Here is a 23,361-nt window from a genome sequence, read left to right as displayed (position 1 = left end):
TGATCCTCAACATGGGGTCCCTCAGGGGTGCGTGCTTAGTCCCCTCCTGTACTCCCTGTTCACCCACGACTGCGTGGCCAAGCGCGCCTCCAACATCATCATTAAGTTTGCTGACGACACAATGGTGGTAGGCCTGTTCACTGACAACGATAAGCCAGCCTATAGGGAGGAGGTCAGAGACCTGGCAATGTGGTGCCAGGACAACAACCTCTCCCTCAACGTGAGCAAGACAAAGGAGATGATCGTGGACTACAGGAAAAGGAGGGCCGAACATGCCCCATTCACATAGACGTGGCTGTAGTGGAGTGGGTCGAGAGTTAAGTTCCTTGGTGTCCACATCACCAACAAACTATCAAACACACCAAGAAAGTCATGAAGAGGGCACGACAACGCCTTTTCCCCCTCAGGAGACTGAAAAGATTTGGCATGGGTCCCCAGATCCTCAAAATGTTCTACAGCTGCACTATTGAGAGCATCCTGACCGGTTGCATCACCGCCTGGTGTGGCAACTGCTCGGCATCCAACCGTAAGGCGCTACAGAGGGTAGTGCGTACAGCCCTGTACATCACTGGGGCAAAGCTTCCTGCCATCCAGGACCTATATACTAGGTGGCGTCAGAGGAAGGCCCAAAAAAATGACTCCAATCACCCAAGTTAGACTGTTATCGCTGCTACCGCACGGCAAGCTGACAAATCAACAATTCCCTCTGAGTAATTCCAGAGAATATTTCTTAGGATAACCACACACACTTTGGTGAATTTAGATGCTTCTGAAGCTGAGAAAAATGAGTTGGACAGTGAAAAGTCTGACTTTTGGGAAATGGCAGTTAAAGACAAGTACAAGTGAATTTTGCCTATCAATCGCCAAATGCCGATTTTGACCCAATGACCATCTCTTCAAAGTAAGTTACTAGATACAGTATAGTCCAGATTGTAACATTCTCTATGAAATGGGCTTTAAAATGTGTGATTCAATGTAGTGAACTTTGAAATTATGGATGTATGTCCATTTTAAAGTGATTCAAATTCATGAAATGTTGATGACGGTAGGATGATAAACAAAATAAAGAATACATTTGAGTTTTTTTGTTTAATTTTTACTTATTCAAGCCCCTTAACCATGAGCTGGCAGTGAGGGCACTACAGTTGTAAAGTACAGAAGGCATGTGAATGGGGACATTGCAATGTTTTAAATAAAGCTACCTTCTCTTTAAATAGACATTTGTGATTATACAAAACACACCCGATATGTAACATTCATGATACATGGACTTGACAGATACTGTGTACTTTAAGGTTTTGTCTTTGTATTTAAGATTGCTGCTGAACATTAAGATGTGAAAAACATTAGTCAAACTTTATCAGGCACTTTGCTATGATACTGTTTCCCGTCCTGTCATATGTGATAAGACGCCTACACCTTGACCAGATTTGAGAACAGTTTCAATGTTTTGCCCTTACCCCATCTCACATTACTGATGACATGCCAATGGTAACTTAATTCTGGTTTAAGATGTGCCTCCCTTAAAAAGTTTCATTTGCAGATATTTAACTTAACACTGCTTATAGAAGAAAAAAAAAAAAAAACACAAAATAATACTGATATCCTTCAAATATGTGTTCGATCCTTGATACATTGACAGGTCCAGTTCTCTCCCACACCCTAGTTTCAATTTCAATGGGTGCAGTAGTTTCAAGCTAAGCATTGGTGGTGACGCATGAAGATGATTCTACTTTGGTCTACAACAGAATGTTCCTGTAGTTACCAGTCAAGTAAGGTTTCTTGAGTTATGTCTATAATGAAAGGGATATTGCCAAGCCCCACTCTGCATTCTACATCCAGAAATACTGTAAACAAGTTAAAATTCATTTTCATACACCAACATACAACGCACCCATTATTGATCAATAACCGTTCCCTAATTTCAGAAAAAGTTCAATTTAGTGTGTTGATTTTTCCATTCTCACATTCACAGGTGACATGTGGGGTGTGTGAAATAGGACCTGGATGAGTTTGCAGTTTGTCCCATCAACCCATACTTTCTGAGGTTTTAAATGACCCACACCTCCTGATGAACTGTAAGCCGAGTGAGTGAGTGTGCGTGCAGTCAGTCACACTGCCATCCCCACGCCCAGCAGAGTAACTCCCTCCAGTGGTGAAGGCAGAGAGATGATACAGACCCCTGGTCTGAGAAGGCACAGCACAGAGAGGCCTATAGCAGACCGATGACCTCCCTCCCTTTCAGAGTCCCAGCCCCTCCATGAGTGAGACGGAGCGGAAGACCAAAGCCAGGAAGCCAGTCCCCAGCAGGTCTCCCAGTGCTGTCAGGTAGGGGATGGAAAAGTTGTCTGGGTCCAGACTCCTCCTCCACATCAGACGGACTATCAGGTCAGCCACATAGAGGAGGATGCCCACCTGGAGGAACATCCCATACAGACAGACAATCCATCACACAGCAGACCCGAATGAGAAGTCCATTAGTCCTTATACTTCAATAACTATATAATGAAAAGTCCTTACAAGTCTGTATGAGACTTTACCAAACTCCATCAGTGTACCAGTGACTGAGGGGTAGCAGGCGAGGGGATATGGCGTACCTGGAGAAGGGCGGCACACAGGTAGCAGACGATGAAGGTGACAGTGAGGGCAGTGTGGCCGCCTTGGAGCAGAGAGATGGTATAGAGGAACACCATGTGGCCCGGAACCACCAGTAGGAACAACACCCTCGCCGACTTGGAGTTCACACCTGGAGAGACAAAGGCAACTCATGAATACTGTAGGTAGCTTTCTTCTCTAGTGAGTTACTGTGGAAGCACTGTCTGAAATGGAAATCTGTACAAATACTATGACAAAGAGAGGATAAATATAACAGGAATGGCAAGAGAGGGGTTCCAAATAGTAAAGTTCATATTTGCTAAATCACAAACAGAGAGGAAGTAACTGGCATATATTTTCCTTTTTTGTCACAGACATATCTACATGCAATCCATGACCCTCTATAGAAAGACAGAGTGGAGGAGGAGCCTTTCCTGAGGTGAAGAAGGTAGTAAAGGGGCTGGGCCAGTGCTGCCTCATCTTATAGGGCAAGACTCCAGGCATGCTCCAGAAGTGAAGGTAGGTTGAGATCCGACTGGCCTGGATGGCCACCAAGTTTCCTCCGACACCTGAGGGGAAGCACCGTGCACGGAAAGAATATCAACCACACAAGCCTCCTATTACATAGTCACGTGCTTTTCCATTGAAATATGACTCTCTATATGTAAAACACATGTTGCCCACCACATGCTTTTGACTTCATGAGGATATACTCTTAGGAATTTTGGATTTATTTCATTCATCAATTCCACATTGACAGATCCCTGCTTGCAGAGGTCTGCACGGGACTGATTTCTTCATCCTGCACCCTTCATCCTGCAGCTTTTCATACCGCACCTGCCCGCTCCCGCTGGCTTTCTGTTTGACTCATCTGCTCCCTGGTCTTGAACCCAACCGCAGTCCTGCAATGTTATTTCAGGCAGCTCGCTTGACAGCCATGGTTCCAGCAAGTGTGCGCCCTATACTAAAAGGTAATATCAAAATGCTCTAAAATAACCTAAGAAATAGGTTAGGTTAAATGACCAGAGATTTTCACGTAGCCCATTATAATCAGGATATCGGTATTACTGGGCTATATCAGCCAATATGCTAGACTAGACGTAGTTTGAAGAGAGCAGAGTTGGAGAGAGAGCGGACACTTGCACTTTCTCTGGAGTTACGTTTAGCATAGGCCTAATAGCCTACCTTTCAGAAGTTGGACAAATTTCAGACGGACACAAATATGGGTGATCAATTTTTATTTCTAGGCAATGTAGTAAAGTATAAACTATTATGATTAGGCTATAGTTTACTACATTGCCTAGAAATAAATATTTATTGTGTCCGTCTGAAACTCGTCCCTCTCCTGAAAGGTAGGCTATTGGGCCTATGCTAAACGTAGCTCAAGAGAAAGTGCAAGTGTCCGCTCTCTCTCCAACTCTGCTCTCTTCAAACTACGTTATTTAGGAAGTTAATTTCCTTGGAAAGATATCCTATGCAGAAGCACAGGCAGATATAGCCTCGTACTCTATTTAATTGAGACCACAAGCACACCTGATATCGCACACCCAACTAGGAGAGGTATCGCTACTGCACTTGAAGCTGCAAGAATAATGAAATTGGACTCTTGCACTTTCTCACGAGCTACGTTTTGCATATAGGATATAGCCTAACTTTTAAGAGCGGGACGATTTGCAGGCCTCAACTCTTGTTGGTTGAGGGCCCTCCACTGCTTTCCATTATCAATATTTATTTACCGACACTAAACTATATAGTCTAATCATATTTAAGTTAATTTCCTTGAAAAGATAAACTACATCACCAAAAGTATGTGGACACCCCTTCAAATGAGGGGATTTGGCTATTTCAGCCACATCCGTTGTTGACCGGTGTATAAAAAAAATAAAAATCGAGCATTGGCAGTAGAAATGGCCTTACTGAAGATCTGTGACTTAAAAAGGATGCCACCTTTCCAACAAGTCAGTTGTCAAATTCCTGCTCTGCTAGAGCTGCCCCGGTCAACTGTAAGTGCTGTTATTTTGAAGCGGAAATGTCTGGGAGCAATAAGTGGTAGGCCACACAAGCTCACAGAACAGGACCGCCGAGTGCTCAAGCTCGTAAAAATCGTCTGTCCTTGGTTGCAACACTCACTACAGAGTTCCAAACTGCCTCTGGAAGCAACATCGGCACAATAACTGTTTGTCGGGAGCTTCATGAAATGAGTTTCCATGGCAGAGCAGCCGCACAAAAGCCTAAGATCACCATGCGCAATGCCAAGCGTTGGCTGGAGTGGTGCAAAGCTCGCTGCCATTAGACTCTAGAGCAGTGGAAACACGTTTCCTGGATAGGCAAATCTTGGTTTCACAGATGCCAGGAGAACACTACCTGCCCCAATGCATAGTGCCAACTGTAAAGTATGGTGGAGGAGGAATAATGGTCTGGGGCTGTTTTTCATGCTTCGGGCCAGGCCCGTAGTTCCAGTGAAGGGAAATCTTAACATACAGCATACAATGACATTCTAGACGATTCTGTGCTTCCAACTTTGTGGCAACAGTTTGGGAAAGGCCCTTCCTTGTCTCAGACAATGCCCCTGTGCACAGGTCCATACAGAAATGGTTTGTCGAGATCAGTGTGGAAGAACTTGACTGGCCTGCACAGAGGCCTTACCTCAACCTTTGGGATGAATTGGAATGCCGATTGCGAGCCAAGCCTAATCGCCCAACATCAGTGCCCCGACCTCACTAATGCTCTTGCGGCTGAATGGAAGCAAGTCCCCGCAGCAATGTTCAAACATCTAGTGGAAAGCTTTCCCAGAAGAGTGGAGGCTGTTATAGCAGCAAAGGGGGGACCAACTCCATATTAATGCCCATGATTTTGAGATGTTCGACGAGCAGGTGTCCACATACTTTGGTCATGCAGTGTAACTACGACACCATTCTCCGCCCATGCATAGGCAGTCTACTCTATTTGATTGAGACCACACATATTGTAACAATCTTTGCTATATGAACCACATTACAATTTCCACCAAGAGGGTTAACCCTATTGGTGTGATGCGTAGGATGTTTGCCTTTAATGCCAGAGACCAGGGTTAGCTTCCTGCCCCCTAAGTTTGCTACACTGGTGTCAGAAGTGGGATAGTGGCTGTGAGACCATCAGAACGCACGGGTGAAGTGTGAAGGGGCTTGAAAGAACACAAGTGCTTTTAATATGCCTACAATAGGTAGGCACATGCATACGAAGCAGAAAGACGACCGTTTGCAAATAATCTGCGGGACAAAAACCCTTTTCATCCCAAAGTTGTCTGTCTGGATCCAAAGGTGCAGCCCTCTACCTGCTTGAGGTCTTGCCACTGTTGCCACCAAATGGATTAACAAAATTGCTACTGATAAAGTTGTCTTACTTATTTTGATGTAAAAATATTACCTTTATTTAACCAGGTAAGTCAATTAAAAACAAATTATTATTTACAATGACAGCCTGGCAATCCTGTGTGGACAGGGGCTACTGTTAACAGCACAAATGCAACAGCAAACAAACAGTAGATGTGAGTTTGTGTGCGTATAGGCATGTGTGTGGTGTGTGACGTGAATCTATGGTAACATCTACTAAAATACTGTTTTTGTCATATCCTAATCAAACACCAATTCAGATGTGTATCTCAGACTCGACGAGACTTGAGGGGATATTTGTAAAACACAAAGTGCTGGGTAATATAGTCATAGTATCAGGAGAGGGAAATTCTAACCACTGAGCGATATTTAACAGGCCCAAAGGCTATCCAATGCTCAGCGTCAGGCAGCCAATATCAGCCTGGGACACTGCCATTTGTGGGTAAGAACATCTGGCCGTGTGCTCTTAAACAGTCTCATTTGAAAGGATCTCTCAGCATGTGTCATTTATAGACAGCTAACTGACTGAGCAAGGCACATGAATGTCCCATGGTAGTTAATAACTCAACTCTCCCCTTTCCATCCTTGTATAATGTGTTCAGAGACCACTTTCTAGTTTCATTTAACCAAGATGAGTCCACTCACCATTTATGACGGGTGTAAAGATGGCCATCCCCTCAAAGTTAGGGTCGCTAACAGTCTTGTCCAATATGAGTCCCCCAAAACTGAAAGTCATAATGAAAAACATCAAACATCTACTGATCAGATACATGTTTTTAATAATATCTAATAAAAATAAATGCCATTTATCAGACACTTTTATCCAAAGCGACATAGTCATGCGTGCATACATTTTACGTATGGGTGGTCCCGGGAATCGAACCCACTATCTTGGCGTTGCAAGCTCTATCAACTGAGTCATACGATAAGGTTATGATAAGTATGATAAGGTGTCATGTGTGTCTTACCTGCTGATAGACATGGCTACGATGACAGGCTGCCAGCCAGAGACGAGGACCTCCTTGATTTGAGGGCTCTTCCGGGCCAGCACCACCCACAGAGGTATCAGAGCCAGGAAGAACACACACAACAGGGGAGACAGGTACCAAACGTCTACACAACAGAGAAAACACGTTAGAATAGTGTCCACAATGCACCGGTACCACTCTCCCACACAAATAGAACACAATTCATCTGACATAAGAGCACCTCCAAAATTGTTAGAAATTGTTTGATATTTAAACATTAAAGCCATTTTACTTCTACATGTTTAAATTGGTCTTTGTAAAAGTAGCTAACTGTACAGTTTGAGTTTATTTTTATAGGGACAGTGCACATTAAATCAACGTTTCAGTAAAAGTGCCGGTTTTAGCCAGCCGGCTAATTTTCTACCGCAGTCCCTGGGCAGGTTATTAAAAAACAATTACAATACTTACAATCATTGAGCAGTGAGCACACGCAGAGCAACATAGGACAAGCAAGACGTAGCATACAGACAGAACAAAAAGCAACAAGACAAAATCCATAAAAGCAACAAAGTGTTTCCACACCTCACAAGCTACAGACAACATTGAAAGTGGCAAAACACAGCTAGGGATTATGTTCACAAATCTGATTGACCTTTAGCCATGTCTTCATGCTTTTTGTGAAAGTGTGATATCTGGTGTCTGATGGCAGTGTATTCCAGACATGGGAAGCTCTCACAGAGAAAGCGGATTTACTAAAGGTGCTTTTCCTTAAGGGAACTATACAGTCACCTCTCATGGCAGACCTTGTGGATCTGCTGCCATATGTTTGGGTTTTCTGTTTAACAAAAATACTGAGTGGAGGGGGTGCCAGGCCATTTAGGATCTTGAATACAAGACATACAAGCTACCCACTCAAGAAAAAGCTTCAAACTGTAACCAGTACCTGCAACCTGATTCAGGTTATCAATCAAGCTAACAGGGTATTTACAAACAGCACAGGAATGAAATCCACATGTATTGATCACATATTTACTAATGCTACAGAACTCTCCTGTAAAGCAGTAGCCAAATCCATTGGATAGAGTTATCACAATATGGTAGCCATATCTAGGAAAACCAAAGTTCCAAATTCTGGACCTAATATTGTGTATAAGAGGTCCTACAATTAGGTTTTGTTGTGATTCCTAAGTTGATGATGTAAAGAATATTTGCTGGTCTGTGGTGTGTAATGAGGAGCATTCAGACACTGCACATGACACATTTATGAAATTGCTTACTCCAGTTACTAATAAGCATGCACCCATTAAGAAAATGACTGTAAAAACTTAAATCCCCATTGATTAATGAGGAATTGAAAAATGTTATGGTTGAGAGGGATGAGGCAAAAGGAATGGCAATAAGTCTGTCTGCATAACCAATTGGCAAATCTACTGCATATTGAGAAATCATGTCACTAAACAGAAACAAAAAAGAAGCAGAAACTATCTAGGAAACAAAGATAAATTATATAAAAGTATTATAGTAAAAAGCTTTGGAGCATCTTAAATAAAATGTTGGGCAAAAAGGCAAACTCAGCTCCATCATTCACTGAATCAGATGGCTCATTCATCACAAAACCCTCTGATACTGCCAACAACTTCAATCATTTTTTAATTGGCAAGATTAGCAAACATAGGCATGACATGCCAGCAACAAACGCCGAACCTACGCATCCAAGTATACTGACCAAATTATGAAAGACAAGCATTGTAATTTTGAATTCCGTAAAGTAAGTGTGGAAGAGGTGAAAAAAATATTGTTGTCAACCAACAATGACAAGCCACCTGGGTCTGACAACTTGGATGGAAAATTACTGAGGATGATATTTCCACTCCTATTTGCCATCTCTTCAATCTAAGTTTACAAAAAAAAGTGCCCCCCCTCAGGCCTGGAGGAAACAAAAGTAATTCCGCTACCCAAGAATAGTAAAGCACCCTTTACTGGCTCAAATAGCCAACCAATCAGCCTGTTACCAACCCTTAGTAAACTTTTGGAAAACATTTTGTTTGACTAGATACAATGCTATTTCACTGTAAACAAACAAACTATAAACTTTCAGCACTCTTGTAGGGAAGGATATTCAACAAGCACAGCACTTGGCAAATTACTGATTGGCTGAGAGAAATTGATGATAAAAATATTGTGGGAGCTGTTTTGTTAGACTTCAGTGCGGCTTTTGACGTTATTGATCATAGTCTGCTGCTGGAAAAACATGTTTTGGCTTTACACCCCCTGCTATATTGTGGATGAAGAGTTACCTGTCTAACAGAACACTGAGGGTGTTCTTTAATGGTAGCCTCTCCAACATTATTGCGGTAAAAATCAGGCATTCCACAGGGAAGCTGTCTAGGCCCCTTACTTTTTTCAATATTTACTAATGCCCTGCCACTGGGTCTGAGTAAAGCCTGTGTGTCTATGCATGCGGATGACTCAACACTATACACGTCAGCTACTACAGTGAGTGAAATCACTGCAACACTTCAAAGAGTAACAGTCAGTTTCAGAATGTGTGGCAAGAAATCAGTTAGTCCTAGCATTGTATTTAGGACAAATCATTCACTAAACCACAAACCTCAACTAAATATTGTAATGAATAATGTGGAAATTGAGCAAATTGTATTGTGAAATCTGTTGTAAAAATGTATTTTAATGTTTAAAAATTGTAATAATGTATATTACTGCCTTCATTTTCGCTGGACCCCAGGAAGATTAGCTGCTGCCTTGGCAGATTCATAATAAACAGATCTATAATAAATACAACTACAAACTGCTCTGGTGGACATTCCCGCAGTCAGCATGCCAATTGCACGCTCCCTCAACTTGAAACATCTGTGGCATTGTGTTGTGTGACAAAACTGTCCTTTTATTGTCCCCAGCACAAGGTGCACCTGTGTAATGATCATGCTGTTTAATCAGCTTCTTGATATGCCACACCTGTCAGGTGGATGGATTATCTAGGTAAAGGAGAAACGATCACTAACAGGAATATAAACAAATATGCATAACATTTCAGAGAAATAATATTTTTGAGCGTATGAAAAAATGTCTGGGATCTTTTATTTTAGCTTATGAAACATGGAACCAACACTTAACATGTTACATTTATATGTTTGTTCAGTGTAACTTCTGACCTCTGCTGGTTCTGAATAATACTACCACAATGTGGAGGTCTTAATTTGCTGAAATAGTTGTTTACCCAGAAACATGCACTCTACTGACTATTAATTGTTTAATTACTGCTATATTTTTAAAAATGTATTATTGTAATTTTTACCCACATTTCGTGATTACAATCTTCTTTCATCGCTGCAACTACCCAACGGGCTCGGGAGAGGTGAAGGTCGGTCGAGTCATGCGTCCTCCGAAACATGACCCGCCAAACCAAGCTTTTTAAACACCCACTCGCTTAACCCTGAAGCCAGCTGCACCAAAGTGTCAGCGGAAACACCGTTCAACTGACGACCTAAGTCAGCCTGCAGGCACCCGGCCCACCACAAGTAGTCACTAGAGTGACGAGCCAAGTAATGCCCCCCTGGCCAAACCCTCCCCTAACCCGGATGACACTGGGCCAATTGTACCTGGGATCGAACCCCAGGCTGTAGTGACGCCACAACACTGCAATGCAGTACCTTAGACCGCTGCACAACTCGGGAGGCGCTAATTACTGATTTCTAATTAAAAGTTGAATTAAACCCTTCCTCCATTATTATAAAAGCCATACCTCGGTACTGGTAGAGTATAGTACTGACTCCAGCCAGCAGGGACAGTGTGATTAGATCTCCCAGACTGGCAGCGATGGGTGTGGCCACATTGTCTGGGTTGATGCCCACCTTCCTGGCGCCAATGATCACCCCAATCATTACCAGACCTATGGAGTGAGGGAAGGAAGGAAGGAAGGGAGAGAGAGGTAGAGCGAGGGATGGAGAAGTGAGAGAGAGGGGGTGACTGTGAGCACAACTGTTAACAGATACTACGATCAAGACATTTGGAATCTCAATCCAATAAAGACACCCTGAGTGTGAACTCACCTAGAGACAGTGCTGCCACGAATGCAGTGATGATGCTGCTGGCACAGAGCACAGCAGCTTGATCCAGCTCCACCCCACCTCTAGACATGGCCCCCAGTGATATGGCTGCCACGGCAGCCAGAAAACCCACCACCGTGGCCTGAACCTGTGGAGAGAATCGATCTTCACTTCCCCTGGGTCCATCCATCACATCTAATGTACCTTATGGGCTTAGGCTACCTTCATTATTATGCCTTGGATAATGTGTGACCAAGGGCTATCTTGACCTCTTCCTAACCTTGGACGAGTCCAACAGCTGTTTTTATGGTGATCCTGTTCTCGAAGTCAAGTTAGCCTCGGGCTACAGTTAGTGCCTGTCTTTCAGATTTGAATATAAAAGGCCAAGTAGTGCCGTGGAAGACTTATGTCCATCTTCCGGTCTGCCTGTCTCCCAATAAATCAATTGGAGATTACCTGAATGAGAGCCAGGTTGCTGCACACCATCGTCCACTGATGCTTGGGGTCATCCATCTGTCCAGTGTTAGCCTAAACAAGAGAGCTCATCATCAGTACAACATACACCAACATCAAACTTTGGCTTTTCCACAAGAGTTTTGCATGCAATTATGTGTGGCGAAACACGTGTTTATTTACACTTTGACACTAGCCCCTAGGAGTTAGCAAGAGAGCATAAAGAGACCAGGCCACTTTGCCATCCTACTTTGGCTAATACTACGTACTATATACACAATAGGATGCGGTCCTATGTAGCTCAGTAGCTGGTAGAGCATGGTGCTTCGAATGCCAGGATAGTGGGTTCGATTCCGTACGTAAAATGTATGCAAGTATGACTATTAGGATTAAAGCATATTCTAAATGGTATATATTGTTATATTTATATTAGGATGCTGAAGATGTTGCTGAAGATGTTGACCTCATCCCATCAGTAGAGGATGCCTGGTTATTCTTTAAAAAAGTGCCTTCCTCACCATCTTAAATAAGCATGCTCCATTCAAAAAATTTAGAACCAGGAATAGACATAGCCCTTGGTTCACTCCAGACCCGTTTGCCCTTGACCAGCACAAAAACATCCTGTGGCGTTCTGCATTAGCATCGAATAGCCCCTGTGATATGCAACTTTTCAGGGAAGTTAGGAACCAATATACACAGGCAGTTAGGACAGTAAAGGCTAGCTTTTTCAAACAGAAATGTGCATCCTGTAGTACAAACTCAAAAGTTCTGGGACACTGTAAAGTCCATGGTGAATAAGAGCACCTCCTCCCAGCTGCCCACTGCACTGAGGCTAGGAAACACTGTCACTACTGATAAATCCACCATCATTGAGAATTTCAATTAGCATCTCTACATCTGGCCATGCTTTCCACCTGGCTACCCCTACCCCGGTCAACTGCCCGGCACCCTCCACAGCAACCCGCCCAAGCCCCCACCATTTCTCGTTCACCCAAATCCAGATAGCTGATGTTCTGAAAGAGCTGCTAAATCTGGACCCCTACAAATCAGCCGGGCTAGACAATCTAGAACCTCTCTTTCTAAAATGATCTGCCAAAATTGTTGCTACCCCTATTACTAGCCTGTTCAACCTCTTTCGTATCCCAAAGATTTGAAAGCTGACGCAGTCATCCCCCTCAAAGGGAGAGACACTCTAGACCCAAACTGCTACAGACCTACATCTATCCTACCCTGTCTTTCTAAGGTCTTTGAAAGCCAAGTTAACAAACAGATTACCGAACATTTCGAATCCCACCGTACCTTCTCCGCTATGCAATCTGGTTTCAGAGCTGGTCATGGGTGCACCTCAGCCACGCTCAAAGTCCTAAACGATATCATAACTGCCATCAATAAGAGACATTACTGTGCAGCCGTAGTCATCGACCTGGCCAAGACTTTCGACTCTGTCAATCACCACATTCTTATCGGCAGACTAAACAGCCTTGGTTTCTCAAATGACTGCCTCGCCTGGTTCACCAACTACTTCTCTGACAGAGTTCAGTGTGTCAAATCGGAGGGCCTGTTGTCCGTACCTCTGGCAGTCTCTATGGGGTTGCCACAGGGTTCAATCCTCGGGCCGACTCTCTTCTCTGTATACATCAATGATGTCGCTCTTGCTGCTGGTGATTCTCTGATCCACCTTTACGCAGACGACACCATTCTGTATACTGCTGGCCCTTCTTTGGACACTGTTAACTAACCTCCAGACAAGCTTCAATGCCATTACAACTCTCCTTCCGTGGCCTCCAACTGCTCTTAAATGCAATTAAAACCAAATGCATGTTCTACCGATTGCTGCCCATACCCATCACTACTCAGTACGGATCTGACTTAGAATATGTGGCAACTACAAATACCTAGGTGTAAACTCTCCTTCCAGACTCACATTAAGCATCTCCAATCCAAAATTAAATCTAGAATCGGTTTCCTATTTCGCAACAAAGCATCCTTCACTCATGCTGCCAAACATACCCTCGTAAAACTGACCATCCTACCGATCCTCGACGATGTCGTTTACAAAATAGCCCCCAACACTCTACTCAACAAATTGGATGCAGTCTATCACAGTGCCATCCATTTTGTCACCAAAGCCCCATATACTACCCACCAGTGCGACCTGTACGCTCTCATTGGCTGGCTCTCGCTTCATACTCCGCCAAACCCACTGACTTCAGGTCATCTACAAGTCTCTGATAGGTTAGGCCCCGCCTTATCTCAGCTCACTGGTCACCATAGCAGCACCCACCCGTAGCACGCGCTCCAACAGGTATATCTCTTTAGTCACCCCCAAAGCCAATTCCTCCTCTGGCCGCCTTTCCTTCCAGTGCTCTGCTGCCAATGACTGGAATGAATTACAAAAATCACTGAAGCTGGAGACTTACCTCCCTCACTAGCTTTAAGCACCAGCTGTCTGAGCAGCTCACAGATCACTGCACCTGTACATAGCCCATCTGTACATAGCCCATCCAACTACCTCATCCCCATACAGGTATTTATTTATCTTGCTCCTTTGCACCCCTGTATTTCTACTTGCACATTCATCTTCTGCACATCAATCACTCTAGTGTCTAATTGGTATATTGTAATTACTTCGCCACCATGGCCTATTTATTGCCTTACCTCCCTTTTCACACACTGTATATAGATTTTCTTCAACTGTATGTTTTGTTTATTCCATGTGTAACTCTGTTGTTGTATGTGTCGAACTGCTTTGTTTTATTCTTGACCAGGTCGCAGTTGTAAATGAGAACTTGTTCTCAACTTGCCTACCTGGTTAAATAAAGGTGAAATAAAAAAATAAAATAAAACATGTGGACTCACTGCGGTGGAGAGGCGAGCAGCCAGGGTCATCTCCAGGTTTCCCTTCAGTCCCACCAGAGCTGGAACCAGGATGAAAATCTCTGTGATGACCTTAAACACCTCCCAGTGCTGAAACACACAGACACCATCATCAACTGTGTCCTTTCAGCCGGACCGACACTTTTATTGTCCTTAAATACAACCATCATCCCAACACTAAAACAATCATCCAACACCAGCAGCCCTTCTTTTATTTGTAAACTGTTGATCTTCAAAATGAAATATTAGTCTCAAATCCTACTTGAGTTTAATCTCAGTGATATATTGGGAACTATTTTGTCAGACAGAAAATTTAAATAGCTTAATTGAGTGTCTAAGAGTTCCTCTTGACAACGTGTCTACAAACCCCCTACTGAAGATCTAAAAATAGAGGCATGTATAAATAAACAGATAAGTCAGCGTTTGCCAGGATGGGGGTGGGGTAGGTTATTTTTAAACGCCGCTCTCAAGTTCTTCTCGTATGTCGAGGGCCCTATCTTGGGAAGTGTCCCAGTTCCTTTTGCCTCCACTGGTCGGCGGTCCAGAGCCCTAGCTCCAGCTCATAGCTCTGACTGTCTGTGACCAAAATGGCACCCTTTTATAGTGCACTACATAGGGAATAGGGTGCCATTTGGGGATGCAAACCTCTGTCTCTCTCACTCCCAGTCTGATTCATCAGTCCTCCCTCTGTCAGCCAACCGCCCACTCACTCTATTCAATGAAAGCCTCCCCAGACCAACCTTTCCCACCTCCAAATCTGATTTGTATGGCAATGGAAGGTGGAGAAAGAGTTCAAAATGGATATCCAAAATAGAGAGAGGATATAAACAGAAACCCAGTTTGGATTATCATGAAAAACTGATAAGCAAATCATAGGCATGATGACTCCTCTGTTTTAAGTCATTGACCATCTTTCCAGTGACCCTGTGAATAAAATGCATTGCTATTTCCCAGAGGGGTTACAACAGGAGGGAAACCATTCTCAAAACAATTCTCTCAGATGTTCTAAAAGACAGTGCTGTAAGTGGTCCCGTCCCTGCTGGCCTTTAATGACCTGACCATTTTGATTCCTATCAAACTACATAAAAATAGGACTATAATAGGTTACACACACACACACACACACACAGAGAAGTAGGAGATAGGCTGCCCATCACATAGGTCCATACTTGAACAATATCCATGATGATGCCAGCGGAGACCATTCCCAGTCCAGCCACCAGGTATGGCAGCAGCACCTGGGCTGCGATCTGCCAGGAGCTCTCAGGCAGGAAGCCATGGGCAGAGCGGGTCAGCTTACAGGTGAAGCCACGCAACTTCTTCCCCTGGTAGCACAGCTCCAGTTCCAGCCGAGTCACCACCATGATTGTACACACTTACCCCATTACTCAAACGCTTGACTGGTAGGGATAAAGGGCCGGGGGGTGGACAGTGACACAGCCTGAGATCCACAGACAAGTACTTTGTTCTTTCGCCAGTAAGCACCACAAGCTAGTGTCTCTGCCGCTTACCTCACAGGTGGGAGCTTGACTTCACTGCAATGTTGCTTTCTGTGATTCATGAAAGGTCATGACAAAAAAGCTGGTGACTATGAAGTAGTAACAATGGACCCTGCAAAGTGGGTGAACTTGATTAAAGTCCTCTTAAAGTTAGACGTTGTTCTTGTTCGGTCCTCGCCCTTAGAATACTCCTTCACCCCAGAAGAAATGCGAGAGAATGGAACAAACTCAGAAAACCCCAACAGTCTAGTCCTTTGATGCATCAGTCCTGGTGAGGGGTCCAGACATCACTAGAGTGATCACTCTCTCCATCATATGATACACCAACAGCTTGCAGGCTCCATCTTACCACCTTAAACAATTAACCTATACCAAGAGGCTTTCACTCAATCCCCGGTCCTTGAAAAAAAAGAGAAAGAGGCAGCAGGTGCAGTTGATCCTTCTGCCCCATTAGATGCTGCTGTTCCATTTGTTTGATTTTTTCGATGGCGCTTTGCTGGCTCACTGACAGGAGAAGTGTTCTCTGTGCCCTCTGAGAAAACGGCAACGCAGTAGGTTCCCAGAGACTCATTCACCATCAAGGGAGGCCTCTGCAGGGGGAGGGCTGTGTCTGCGCCACAGTCATTCAGGAGGATGACCGGCTTACAGACTGAGACGCGCTCTCTCTATTCCTCCCTCTCTCTCTCTCTCTAGTGTCGTGACTCACTCCATGCTCCCTCTCCCTCTTAAACGCACAGTTTATCCCCTCTCCGACTTCCCTCTATTCTAGCTCACAGTCTCTCTTTCCTCTTCGGTTGTAGTAACAGGTTTTAAGTCCTGTCAGAAACATATGTCAGGGACCTGCTGTTTACTCCAACTGGTGGGCTGGCTTTGCTCCTTTCTGTGTGTAGTGTCACTCCATTTCATGTGACCACTTGGTATCTGCCCCTCTCTTATCCTCCCTCAGTCCTTATTTTCGTGCCCCTCTGCTCAGGCTGCCTCTGTCTATCCCTGTGCATGCTGTGACTGTCTCTTTATGTCAGGGCGTCCTACCACTTCCCTCTCTGCCGTCAGCAGTATACGTAGAGCTGATCTCACCACTGTGTTACCCCTAAACCACATGCACGGTGCGGAGGGACGGAAAGAGAAGGAGAGAGAGGGAGAGAGAGCCAGCATCTGATTACTCACCGGTGGGTAAGCTGGCTGCCAAATGCCAGGGACGACGGGCAGAGTAGAGGACAAAGCCAGCGCCATGCAGCATCAGAGCAGTGATTCAGCGAAAGAGACGTGCAAATGAGCCATGCTTCAGCAGCATACCAACCCTCTCCTGTTGACGCTTCTCTTTACTCTTCTAATCAAATCATGTTGAAATCATGGAATGCTGCAATCTAATAAAATACGCATCACATTCGCAACCACCCTGAATACAAGATATTGCCCAGCCCAACTTTAAGGACAATGCATAACCTAAACCATGCCAACTTCTTGCATACTAACAATATGTTTTGTCCCTGAATCCCATGTGTTTCTAAACAAACACCTAGCCCATGTTGATTCCTTCCTGATTCACTGCACTGCCACTGACTGTCATTTGCTTTTGAGCACTTTGGAGCTTTAGGGCACTAGATGGTAGCCTCGTACAAACCATCCTGATCTCGCAAGCTTACAGTCTGTTTAGCTAGCTACATACATGTAAGCTCGCGAGATCAGACGGCTTTGCCAGTCTAACTAGACACAAATTGGGGTGGACATCTTGAACCTTTCAATAAATTAGTTGAAAATGCATTTCCCCAAAGGTAGCAAGGAATTAGAAAAAGGATTTGAAACTAAAGCTGTAACCAGCTGCCTGTCATCCAAACACTGTCAAAAACAGTCAAATACCTAATGCATATTTAGCAAGGTCATGAAGGGTTAAACACATTTCGAGCTGGATCTACTTTGGACTGATGAAAGCATTATAGCAAAACAAATGACTTATTTTAACCAATTTGAGTGGCATGTATAGAAGGTAATTTATGTTTTAAGAATCAATATTGAAGTGTCAATACACTTTTATTCCTTTGGAAGTATGGATTATGTCCTCAAATACTGATAAGATTAGACACCAAGATGTTGGCATTATTATTTGATAGATGATCCAACAGAGTAAGCGTCAGTGACTGCCTACTGTATATACTTCATAGTCATGTGATGCATTCACTCAAACATGAGAAGGCTGGATATCGGGGTTCAAGACAACATGGAGCACTCACCTGGACACTGTCCAGCACCATCCCAGCCATCACCATCCCCATCCCAGCCAGCAGGTAGGGGAACAGCACCTGAAGCCCGATGAAAATGGACGACTCTTCTTCCACCTTGGCCACGGCAACCTTCTCCTCCACAGCCTTCTTGACGGGCTGGATGGGGGGCAATAATGGCAGCTCATCTTGCCCATCTAAGGTTCCTGCCTTGGGGCTGGCACTGCCACCTTGGCCTTTCCCCTTGCCCTTTGACTTGGACTTCTTGGACTTCCCTTTCCTCTGGTGTACCTCCTTTTCTGGCATGGTGGTGGTGGATGTGATGTCTTACCCTGAAGAGAGATAACATGTTCCACACAAAGGTAATCAATAGTCTTACATATCATGCACCAAACCAACAACAAACCTGCTTGCTAGATACAGTGACATCGGGCAAATTGTAATATGTCTGGCATTGGCATGCTCCAGCATGACGGCAACATTGCAGAAACATCCCAGTAAGCAAACTCGTGATGAAAATTCCTAAAATGCCATTGACGTCATGTGCATTTTAGTGGGTGAAAGGTGAAAATAAAATACTTTTCTGGATGTCGAAAATATATATTCTCTGAACATCGAAAATACGTATTTTCCGGACTTCAAAAATATGCATTTTTAGAACATTGAAAAAAATTTATATTTCGGATTTTGAAAAAACATATTTTCGGGACGTTCAAAATACGTAATTTACAGGTGAAAATAAGTATTTTCTGGCATTGATTTTTATGGCCAAATTTCAACTGCACATAATTAGTAAGCATGATATCACAAGATTTTTTTCAAGCCTCTTAATATAGGAAAGACGAGCCAACTGAAGAATGTACCAGAATATTTATTATTGCTCCCATCTACCACATGCACTTACACTACCGTTTAAAAGTTTGGGGCCACTTAGAAATGTCCTTGTTTTTGAAAGAAAAGCACATTTTCTATCCAGTAAAATAACATCAAATTGATCAGAAATATAGTGTAGCCATTGTTAATGTTGTAAATGACTATTGTAGCTGGACACAGCAGATTTTTTTATGGAATATAGGTGTACAGAGGCCCATTATCAGCAACCATCACTCCTGTGTTCCAATGGCACGTTGTGTTAGCTAATCCAAGTTTAGTATTTTAAACGGCTAATTGATCATTAGAAAATCATTTTCCAATTATGTTAGTACAGCTGAAAACTGTTGTTCTGATTAAAGAAGCAATAAAAAAAAAACTGGCCTTCTTTAGATTAGTTGAGTATCTGGAGCATCAGCATTTGTGGGTTAGATTACAGGTTCAAAATGGCCAGAAACAAATAACTTTCTTTGAAACTCGTCAGTCTATTCTTGTTCTGAGAAATTAAGGCTATTCCATGCGAGAAATTGCCAAGAAACTGAAGATCTCGTACAACGCTGTGTACTTCTCCCTTCACAGAACAGGGCAAACTGGCTCTAACCAGAATAGAAAGAGGAGTGGGAGGCCCTGGTGCACAACTGAGCAAGAGGACAAGTACATTACAGTGTCTAGTTTGAGAAACTGACGCCTCACAAGTCCTTCATTAAATAGTACCTGCAAAACACCAGTCTCAACGTCAACAGTGAAGAGGTGACTCCGGGACGCTGGCCTTCTAGGCAGAGTTCCTCTGTCCAGTGTCTGTGTTCTTTTGCCCATCTTAATCTTTCCTTTTTACCAGCCAATCTGAGATATGGCTTTTTCTTTGCAACTCTGCCTATTATAAGTCCAAAACTGAATGTAGCAACTACAGATTGCCCCTTTAAGTCTATCAAAAGTGTGCGAGTTTGAGCATGTGTCCATTAGGCTTATGGATTTGTTTTTTTTAAATCAGCATGAATTAGATTGAGCAAAAAAAGCCTCACTTTTATTCCATAGGCTGGGATCCACACTATGCAGCTGTTGCAAGAGCGCATTTTTCACTTGGTGTGTCATCATAGTGGTCTCTGATTTATGGTCAGACTCGCTGGTTGAATAAATGTAAACTTGCTGCGTTTTTCAATGCTGATTTGAATGTCATTGAGAAAACAGAAGTATCAAATATTTTTTTTCGCAAACAACCTTTCTGAATTTAAAACTAAACCTCGAAGTAATCATCTAGTTTTTCAAAAGTATCTAATCTGATTACAATATTTTTTTTGCCTCTAACGGACTACAGTTACCGTTTTTGTAATCCCTTACATGTAATCCGTTACTCCCCAACCACGCTCCTAATTTTTGACACACACAGAGGCTCTATGAATGTAGCCTACTGCCGTTTTGTTGGCCAACAACAAGCTACACGTGCCACGCTCCACTCTCGTAAAAAGCAAGAGCAGCAGCATTAATTATACAATTTCTCTCCACTGCAGCAATCGTGTTCGGATCTGTATGGGCCCTACCGGACAAGACAATTCAAATTACACATACCCCAGACTCGTGAAAATCGTATCAGAGCTGACCCAGACCCATGACATTAGTTGGAATTACCGGGTATTCAGGTGCTGGTGGATCCGTGAAGATGTCTAGTCCAGACTGGACAAAATCTGAACCAAACATTAAACGACGTTAAAACAAAAGCCAGTCTGGACTGCACCAAAAAAAAGACGTCCAACACACGTTGCTATCCTTAAAAGCTTAGTGGGATAAAACCTGACCCCTTGCGTGTTTGACAATGTAGTAGAGGCTCTTTAGTAGAAAGTACGCCAAGACCTTGCCAACGAATGATAAGTGACGTATGTTTGATAGCATGCATAAGCAAAAACGGTTGGCTGATGACAACCATACATTTATGCATGACAATGACTTACTACTCCTGCCTTGAACCATTCATTATACTGTCAACGACGTCACCACCTGGGGTGTAATCATTACCCTAAACAGGTGCAAAACATTACGTTATGCTACGAAAACTAGCGTTTCTATTGGACATAATTAGGTAGGTACCTCCCTGTTTACTACAGCTGTCCAATAGAAACGCTTGTTGTCGTTTCAAAACAGAAGGTTTTGTTTGGAGTAATGATTACTTACACCCTGATTCAACAGACAGCTATGTAGCAATCAAATCCGATTACCCCACTGCTCTGACGTTATGTCCAGGTATTCCGCTGACTCTTTGCATTCATTTTCCCTTTGATAAAGCAAGTCCCGATTGTGAAGACGAAACCTCTGAAAGCTTGTTCAAATAAATTCATGAAGTAGTAAGAAGCTTTAGCCTAGCGAAAATATTGACGTGCAGTTGTAGGGAATACCATTGTGCAGGAAGCTGACGTGCACATCCCATAATACTTGTGCATTGGTAACCAATGGTTACACCAGCAAAAGAGTCTGATTGGATCGGAATTGGAGTAGAGGAGTAGAGTAATGCATAACCCCGCCCATTAGAGAAAGTGAACAGTGGTGTGTGATGGTGTGACCGAAAGTGAAATTAAATTCCATCCACATTGTAGCTCTGGAAGCAACGACGACAGCAGTAGCCTAAGGCATTATATATGTAGCCATTAAAAACAAGATAGGCTATATCATTGATGACTAATGCATTTATTGAGGAACATACTATATTCTATTATAGTCTTCAATTTCATTTCATAATAAGCATAACAATAACTTGTAACATCAGAACTATAATGAATCTATTACATTCAGATGAATGTACTTTGTAATTTGTTCTTTACATTAGCAAGTTTATACATTTTCTCATTGTCTGACCTGTTGTTTCAGTGCTGTGGATCTGGATGCAGTCATTCTAAACACAGCACTCCTAGAATGCAGTCATTCTAAACACAGCACGGTCATATTCAAGGTTCTTACCTGTTGTTGCAGAAGCTCTTAAAGAAGAGCATATGAGGCCGCGATAGTGCTCCAGAAAAATATGGTCACCAAGTTCAGTGGACACCAAGAATAACTGATCTATGGAGTGGGGGCTCCAGAACTGGTGGCTTAAAGAGGGGGTCGTCTTAAATTTCAGCCCGGTTGGCAAATTAGGATACCACCCGCCTGCCTGACCTCATCTGCCTTAGAGGATGGCAGCAGCAGCAGCCAGCAAGCACTTTCCCTCGGATACCAAACAAACACTCAAATCACTACATTTGTTTGTGTGTAAACTACAAGTAGGTATGTAAGCAACGTGACTGAACAGAAATGAATATTGCAATGGTTGCACCCACACCAGAGGAATTCGTTTTGAGTTTAGCCAGCATCAGTGCCAAGTCATTTACTCAAGTGCTCCTATGGTCAGTGGCAACTATTTTTTTTTAAAGACCCAGTGCAGTCAAAAATGAGATTTTCTTGTATTTTATATATATTTTTGCCTTATGATGTTGGAATAATACTGTTAAATTGTGTAAATGCTGATAATGCCCTTTTAGGGTAAGAGCTGTTTGAAAAGGCCACCTGAAATTTCACCCTGTTTTGTTGGGATGGAGTTATATTCGTTTTATTTTATTGATTTATTTGACCCTTATTTTACCAATAAGTTGACTGAGAAAACGTTCTTATTTACAGCAACAACCTGGGGAATAGTTACAGGGAAGAGGGCGGGGATGAATGAGCCAATTGGAAGCTGGGGATGATTGGGTGGCCATGATGTTATGAGGGCCAGATTGGGAATTTAGCCATGACACCGACTAGACCAATAAGAAAGAGATTTCCAATCTTCTCTGCCAATAACAGCTAGTTTTCAGTTTTCCCCTCCCAACTCAGACCACTCTCAGACAGTCCTAGCAAAATTCTTGCTTGAGAAATTGATCTTTGCTTAGAAACTATTTTTGTTTCTTTCTGACAATTTTAATTGAAAACAATCATAGTAAGGTACTTAATTGTTACCCAGAAATTATTTGATATTGAGATAAAAACAGCTGCATTGGACCTTTAAAGGAGAGTGATTTCCAACCCTCTTTTCATATTTTATTGAGCTTTGGGATTTCAAACACTGTAGCCAGTACCTATATGCTTAGTGTAAGGAGTGTTGAAACTCAACTATACAGAGGCATATAGTGACATCACATTTAAGACACTTTGAAATGTCACACACTGAACCAGCCCAATCAGAAATGGAACAAGGTAAGAAACCAGTGCTGTAGTGGTGCCTGGAGAAGTGGGTATACTCTAATATAGCAACAACAACAAAATCCCAAACGGCAGGGCCTGGCGAAGTAAAGCTGCCCTATGAGAAACAGTGACAAGTACTCTGAATGAACTAAAATGATGAATGCCATGTTGGTCTTTCTCAGTCAGGCCAATCCAAGCTATACTAATAAATGAGGCTGTCAACTAAGTCAGAAATTCAACATTTTCAGGTTGTCACTCTC

At 43.1% G+C, this 23,361-nt stretch overlaps 1 protein-coding gene across 6 annotated transcripts; it reads right to left on the bottom strand.

Annotated features, from left to right (window-relative positions):
* Positions 1 to 1,074: 1,074 nt before the first annotated feature.
* LOC115169015 (solute carrier family 41 member 1) lies at positions 1,075 to 21,962 on the bottom strand. Of its 6 annotated transcripts, XM_029724620.1 has the most exons (12): positions 21,127 to 21,326; positions 20,543 to 20,598; positions 18,059 to 18,378; positions 14,311 to 14,418; positions 11,455 to 11,526; positions 11,002 to 11,146; positions 10,695 to 10,841; positions 6,935 to 7,079; positions 6,612 to 6,691; positions 3,030 to 3,164; positions 2,598 to 2,746; positions 1,075 to 2,415 (listed from the first exon to the last, which is right to left on the bottom strand). In XM_029724620.1, exons 3-12 carry the CDS (start codon positions 18,350 to 18,352, stop codon positions 2,242 to 2,244), a joined length of 1,449 nt encoding a protein of 482 aa, XP_029580480.1. In that variant the 5' UTR covers positions 18,353 to 18,378; positions 20,543 to 20,598; positions 21,127 to 21,326; the 3' UTR covers positions 1,075 to 2,241. The 6 variants fall into 6 exon arrangements, with proteins under 6 accessions (XP_029580480.1, XP_029580479.1, XP_029580483.1 ...); XM_029724619.1 differs by lacking the exons at positions 20,543 to 20,598; positions 21,127 to 21,326 and adding an exon at positions 21,863 to 21,962; XM_029724623.1 differs by lacking the exons at positions 20,543 to 20,598; positions 21,127 to 21,326 and adding an exon at positions 21,761 to 21,779.
* Between the last annotated feature and the right edge of the window lie 1,399 nt (positions 21,963 to 23,361).

This window comes from Salmo trutta, chromosome 30, assembly GCF_901001165.1.
Source record: "Salmo trutta chromosome 30, fSalTru1.1, whole genome shotgun sequence".
Lineage (NCBI taxonomy): Eukaryota > Metazoa > Chordata > Actinopteri > Salmoniformes > Salmonidae > Salmo > Salmo trutta.
The sequence above is the reverse complement of the archived record's forward strand: the minus strand, read 5'-3'. Positions and strand labels throughout refer to the sequence as shown.